Source organism: Morone saxatilis, unplaced genomic scaffold, assembly GCF_004916995.1.
Source record: "Morone saxatilis isolate NCDOM2014 unplaced genomic scaffold, NCSU_SB_2.0 Contig14, whole genome shotgun sequence".
NCBI classification, from domain to species: Eukaryota; Metazoa; Chordata; class Actinopteri; family Moronidae; genus Morone; species Morone saxatilis.
In genome coordinates this window covers 21,836,658-21,843,441 of record NW_023339696.1, presented here as the reverse complement: position 1 = coordinate 21,843,441, position 6,784 = coordinate 21,836,658, and the positions used below count along the sequence as shown (strand labels likewise).

At 40.4% G+C, this 6,784-nt stretch overlaps 1 protein-coding gene across 1 annotated transcript; it reads right to left on the bottom strand.

Annotated features, from left to right (window-relative positions):
- Positions 1–2,038: 2,038 nt before the first annotated feature.
- LOC118323474 (keratin, type I cytoskeletal 13-like) lies at positions 2,039–5,745 on the bottom strand. Its single transcript, XM_035655447.1, has 7 exons — positions 5,371–5,745; positions 4,348–4,430; positions 4,065–4,221; positions 3,822–3,983; positions 3,566–3,691; positions 3,252–3,475; positions 2,039–2,277 (listed from the first exon to the last, which is right to left on the bottom strand). Exons 1-7 carry the CDS (start codon positions 5,728–5,730, stop codon positions 2,118–2,120), a joined length of 1,272 nt encoding a protein of 423 aa, XP_035511340.1. The 5' UTR covers positions 5,731–5,745; the 3' UTR covers positions 2,039–2,117.
- Between the last annotated feature and the right edge of the window lie 1,039 nt (positions 5,746–6,784).

Genomic DNA, 6,784 nt, shown 5'->3' with positions numbered 1-6,784 from the left:
AGAATGTGATCTTAAAGGGTTAAATAGTAATTTTTCACTTCATCTGGACTTTAAACATTACACTACGGTTACCAGAAGCCCCAGTTTTAAACTGGATGCCTTGACAAATATCTGTGAAATACTAATTTTGTATATATCTATATATTATTTGCTTGTTTTCAGCCCTCGCATTTATTATGTTCTGTTCCACCCATTATTACCTAACCATAAAAAACGCGGTTTGTCTGTATGCGTGTCAATCAATCAATCAATCAGTGTGTCATTGTTAGGGATGTTGTAACCCTGTGAGTCACAGGCAAGGGTCAGGCTCTTCCTGACAGAACCTGTCATAAGCTAACGGTTGTCTGTCACTTCAGTTCAGTTCATCATTTTATTATTCAGCATGGGAAACTTGAACACAAATACAGACAGAAGTACAAAAGTGATTCCTGTGTAAACAATATACTGAACATTCTGATACAACAACAAGGCTGAAGTTACACGTGTAAATAAGATGCTGAAATTAACACCACATGTGCAAATTAAGCAGTGTTATTGTACAAGAAACAAAGGAGTCTTTACTCAGGTTGCACTTGAACGTTGATACTTAATCTGCAGCCTGAGGGAAGAGTTTCAAGGAGCAGGAGGTGGCTTTATAGTTTAGTGATGACATGTCGTTGGTTCTTTTAAGTGAACGATGGCAGCTGGTTCCCTTCTGAGAACCCTATTTTGTTTCTTTACTTCTATTATTTTCTTGTATGATATGATAATCCTATAATGTTTTTTATACAGAAGCATCTCACTTTGGTAATAACATTAAGACTCAGACATGGTGAGACAAAACGCTCAATGCACGTGTCAAAGTTTTTGACATTTTTGACATTATTTAAGCTATTTATACCAAACATTATTTAAAACTATGGCTTTAATTACATTTAATTATTTAAAGCGAAGTTATTGGTAAATTGGCTGAATTATAAAAGTCAGAAGTGGCACTAAATTATTAAATTAATGACACTTCACAGTCCTGGTTTTCAGCATCAGCATGTTAGCAAGTAGATGTTAGCATATATCTGGTTTAAAAGGAGTAAGAAGAAATGAAAATGATTAGCTTTCCTTACATTAGAGCTAAAGTTATTTTATGTATTATTTTGTGGAAGTGAGTTTACAGATAGCAACATTATGAAACTGTTTTACCTTAAATTAATCAATTCATTCATCAGCTACTATTTTGATAATTGATTAATCATTTTGAGTCATTTATTAAAGAAAAGAAAATCTTCATTAGAAAAAATCTCTAATGAAAATAATCGTTAAAAATTAGATTTTAAACAACATGATCGTAAACAGTGTTAGACTGTGAAAAAAGTATTTCTGTAAGGTAAAATGACTGGTTTTATATGAGTCGTGCGGTACGAGCTTCCTGTTACTTGATCTTGATAACATCATCATCAATCATTCATCCATCATCATCATCATCATCCCAGTCATTGTCATTAATATAGTTGTGCAGTTTTTCCTTGCGCCCCCCGTCGCAATGCTTGCTCATGGTGGTACTTCAGTTGGCGTCTCTGTAAATAGATGTTATACCAGTGAGTTGCCGTCCTATGACCTGCTCATTTGAAAAAAGTCCTGAGATAACTTCCTGTTATACAAATAAAACTGAATTGAATTGAATTGATCTGAGATATTGATGCTCTATGCCGACACCTAGTGCCAAGTGAATGTCATACACATACATATATATGACATATCTCTATAAAACCTTTTAAAGATATAAAGTATTACTATATTCCAAATATAACTGTATAATACAACACATTCTTGTTCTGGCATCTAATGTTGTTTTTCAAACTTTATTTACATCCTGAAATGTTTTAATCTTTATTCAACAATGTGAAGAACTGTGTAACTTTTGTTTTTTTAAGGGCTAGCTAGTATAAATAAAAAATAAAGCTAAAACTGTACTTTTTGTATCAGAGTGCGACTTTAATGACTTTATAGTTTAGTGTCCTTTAGAGGAACTTCAGTTACGTTGAACAAAAGACAAACAACAGCGTTTTATTTTGTAGCACCTCAGCAGACTTTTATTTTTGTGTTTATTTCGGTGAGAGCTGCGAGTGAGCCCCCGGTGGTGCTCACAGGGTCTGACTGATGGTCTCCTGGGAGGTGCTCACCACCTTCCCGTCCACAATCTCCTCGACGATGGTGATGACTTTCTGTTTGGTGGTGGTGGTGGAGGTGGAGGAGGCGGAGGTGGAGGAGGCGGAGGTGGAGGAGGCGGAGGAGGTGGAGATGCTGCAGGAAAGAGACAAACAGATTAATCACAAACCTGCAGAAAATATTTGTAGTTGTAGAAAAAAATTATTAAAAAATGATTTCTGCACTAATTCAATCAACAAAATGTTACAGAGTGAGAAGTTACTGCATAAGGAACAAAGTGCACATTTAGCCTAATTTTTGGAAGTGAAATATCATAATTTTATACTTTGTGCAACAAATCTTTTCTTATGCAGTTTTTTCAGGTTGACAAAGGCTGATATGAACATTTTCACCAAGTCAAACTGAAATTTGAGCCCGTAATCAGATGGCAGTTAACATCCCAGCTAGCCAATTTAATTAAAATCTAAATGCAAATTTAACATTATTCACTATTAATCTCAATCATTAACTGAAACTGAAACCTGCAATCAAATTCCATTCAATTATTTATATACTTTAGTAACTCGAATTGTTGTTGAGGGTGTTTTTAAATTGTTACAACTGGTTAAACACTGGTTGTCCGCCCTGAATGAATGATCTTATCACAATTTTGCTTTTAATGTTTAGCTTAGTCTGATGTGTTTTTAGTGTTTTACTAATTTGATGTTGTTTTGCTGTTTTTATGTTTTTTTTTCATGTAAAGTGTCTTTGAGTATCTAGAAAAGTGCTTATAAATAAAATGCATTATTATTATTATTATTATTTGTTCAATACTCTTTGGAAAAATTCTTGATTTACAGATAATAAACCCCTGATCTTAACACCAAAAGAACTTTCTTAAGGCTCAGCTAAGGATTTTACTCTCTCCTGAAGCTGTAAACGTTGTTTAGGAGAATTTTCCACCATAAAATAATTGCAATTCTGAAGGGAACACTGGACATTTCTGGAGTACAAGATATTATGTGCTAAGTATTAAATCCTAGAATGTAACTGCAAAATAAATACATTTTAGTGTCCTGTGATGTTGTTGAATTTCAGTTAAAGTGTTTTAATATAACCAGTTTTCTCACCTGCCGCCACCCTCTCCGTCCAGCAGCCTCCTGTACTCTGCGATCTCCATCTCCAGCCGGGTCTTGATGTCCAGCAGCGCCTGGTACTCCTGCGACTGTCTCTCCATGTCGGCCTTCAGCTGCATCAGCTGCTCCTCCAGCATGCCCACTTGGTTCTGGTAGCCCGACAGCTGCATGGAGTAACGGTTCTGAGTCTCCGCCAGCGTCCCTTCCAACGACGCTTTCTGCAGGAGAGGACGGTTCATTAATTCACAAACACAGAAGATATAAAAGAGATAAAAGAGATAACAGAGGGGATGGGGGGCGATGCTCACCATGCTGAGTTGTGACTGTAGCTCGATCTCCAGGCCCTGTAGCGTTCGTTTGATCTCTGTGATCTCTGATTTGGTCGACTGGAGGCATTCTGTGTTGGCGACGACTTCTTTGGTCAATGTTTCTGACTGTGTGGAGGACAAAAATGGTTTTGAGAAACTGAATCTGAAAACTGTATCACAATCCATCCAATAGTTGCTGAGATATTTCAGTCTGGATCAAACCGACAATGAATGAACACGGTTAAAACTCTCTTACCTTTGTCTGGTACCAGCTCTCCAGCTCTTTGCGGTTTTTGGCAGCAATGCCTTCGTAGTACTCCCTGACCTCCTCCATGACCTTAGAGAGGTCCTCTCCTTGGGCGGCGTCCACCTCCACGTTGACCTGACCGCTCATCTGTGTGCGCATCGCCAGCAGCTCCTGCAAGAAGACACGAGAGGTGAGGATTCCATAAACCACAGAACTTTAATTTCATGTGCTCATTTTAATGAGAGCCCTGACCTCCTCGTGGTTCTTCTTCAGGAAGATCAGCTCCTCCCTGAGGCCCTCGATCTGCATCTCCAAGTCGGTCCGGCTCATAGTCAGCTCGTCCAGGACCCTCCTCAGCCCGGCAATGTCGGCCTCCACCGACTGACGCATGGCCAGTTCATTCTCAAACCTGCAAGAGAGGACAAAGCATTCGTTTCAAAATCGAATCCCCAAAATTCTACCAGACACAGCTGAATCCGGTGGATCTGAATGCTTCTTCTTCTTGTAGCTACTTATTAATGAGTTAATTTATTACTTGAGCCTGAAGTCGTCGGCAGCCAGCTTGGCGTTGTCGATGGAGAGGTAGATGCCACCGTTGATTTTGGTAGCGTCCTGGATCTGTGAGATAGAAGAGGAAAGAAATTCTGAAATGCTTTTTATGTTCTGTCTCACTCAGTCCTACTAACATTTTGAGATTGTGGGAAGAATGAAACTCATAAAAAATCAAAGGCAACTTGTTCCAGTGATAATACAATTTTCAGTAGTTTGGTGGCATCCAGTTCAACGTCCTATATATACTGTGTGTATATATATAAATATGAATATATATATAAATATATATTTACAGATATGTCTGTTTCCCATGCCAATAAAGCCCTTTTGAGTTTGACATAAAACTCAAAAGGTACAGGGGGGATTAGTAATTTGTGTAAATTTCAATCTACAAAGAAGGAGGAGTAAAAGTAATCTAATGAACAATGAACCTCTTGGTTTTGGATTTTTTTCTCAAATGAGATCCCAGAACATGTGAGTTACAAATATATTTTATATATATGTATCAGCTAAAAGATTAGTTCTGTTTGCTGAAGTTTTGACTCTTGTGATTGAACCAGCAGCCTGTAACCTGTTAACATCTGTCTTTACTAAAAACATCTCCAGCTTTCATCTCTAATCCTTTTCGCTAAAAGCAGTTCCTCAATTCAGCGAGCTCAGAAAATTAAGAGTACAGTGAAAGGTTGTATCAGTAACTGTCACACTGTATCTGCTCTGGTATTTGCATGATGACAGCTTTATGATGGCATTTTATCATGTGAACTGGTATTATTTAATATTGCTGCATTACTTTTACCTGAACGTACGGCACTGAAATAGACTTTTGTTGCCATTTTAGCACAATGCAGGTACAAGACAGGTATTTATTTTTAATTGTGTTTCAATTGTTGATTAATGCATTAAATGTCACCAAGTGAAAAAAGAGGTCCAATAGCAACAGTCTAAGTGTTGCCCATGAGTAACAGTCACACCTTCCTGCAGATGCTGGATGCACAGGTGAGCCTACCTTGCCCTGCAGCTCTGCGATGGTGGCGTAGAAGACACTGTAGTCTCTGGAGGAGGGGGAGGTCTTGCTCTCCAGGAACTGTCTGATCTTCAGCTCCAGCTCAGCATTGGCCGTCTCCAGCTTGCGCACCTTCTCCAGGTAGGTGGCCAGACGGTCGTTCAGGTTCTGCATCTGCCATGGTGGCCTTCCTCGTGGGCAGAGATGTCCATGCTGTCGCGCGCCGCCGCCGCGGCCGTCCTGCGGCAAAAGCCGATACCCGCCGCCTCCACCACCGGCTCCGCCGCCGAAGCTGAAGCCATAGGCCAGGCTCCACCACCGCCTCACCACCGCCTCCACACCACCGCCGCCGTATGCGGACATGGAGGAACCAACGGAGGAGATTCTCACGCTGGACGGCTCCAGCCCTCCTCCATACATGGACCCTGCTGCTGGGCCTATGTTACCCGCCACCACCACCACTACCACCACCAGACACCCTGGTGCTTTTGGATGAAGCGGAGCAAAAACATGTGGTGTGGCAGTTGAATGTAAAGGAGGCCTGTCTTTCTGCTTCAGCTGGAGCGGAGAAAGTGAGGAGGCTCAAAGAACCGCTCATTTTTGTATACTGTAAGATGAGTTTGTTAGAGAGGAGGGGGGGAAGGATGGTGTGCCTGTCGCCAAGCCTGGAGGGGAGACACCTGTCCTTTGTTTAACTCTGCAGGAAGGGTGAACCGGGACTGTGGGTGTGTCTAAGAAATGTGAATCCACTCCATCATCGTTACCATTCACCTGGTTGATCATTACTTCACTTCAAGAGCATGAGAGCATGGAGGGCAAGTTTCAGACCTGGATGACATTTAATATACAAAGGTCACACCAGCATGAAAACCCACACATTAATCAATCAGCAGCTGTAAAAAGAGTGACATCCCTCCTCACAATAATTCCACACCTCGGTGTTAGTACCAGCTTTTATGATGCGGCTGTTGGATAACTACTGGCCTGCAGGTTATTGTTGTTGTGAAGGCGGAGCCAAACTGCGTTTAAAAGACTAAACACCCTTCCTTTTAATTAGGAGAGGAGGCTTTGTGAGGCTGGCTGATCTTTTAGTTAAACAGAGCTGACAATGGGAGCAGAGACGGCGAGGAAATGGCTGATTGTAATTTTGGTCAACATCAGGTAAAAACAGCAAGATACAGAACGAAGCTCTGTCAAACTCTCAGCGTACAAATGTTCCACTTCACATGGATGATTTATGAAAGCCGCAGAGCTTAAGGGAGATATTGTACTTCCAAGCCTTTTTTGAATAAATCATTAGCAGATTCATTTAGATGTTAAACAAGCCTGCAACGTTTGGGCCAAGAAAATGCACCTTTGAGTACAGGTGAAAAGAACTCTGGAAAAGCAACGCTAATTACAAACTAGTAACCTTAAA

Coding starts and splice junctions, on each gene's coding strand:
- LOC118323474 (XM_035655447.1), bottom strand. CDS start 5,730: ATGTCCGCATACGGCGGCGGTGGTGTGGAGGCGGTGGTGAGGCGGTGG. Junction 3,984..4,064: donor TGAAGAAGAACCACGAGGAG/GTCAGGGCTCTC, acceptor GTCTTCTTGCAG/GAGCTGCTGGCGATGCGCAC. Junction 3,692..3,821: donor AGAGCTGGTACCAGACAAAG/GTAAGAGAGTTT, acceptor TCCTCCACACAG/TCAGAAACATTGACCAAAGA.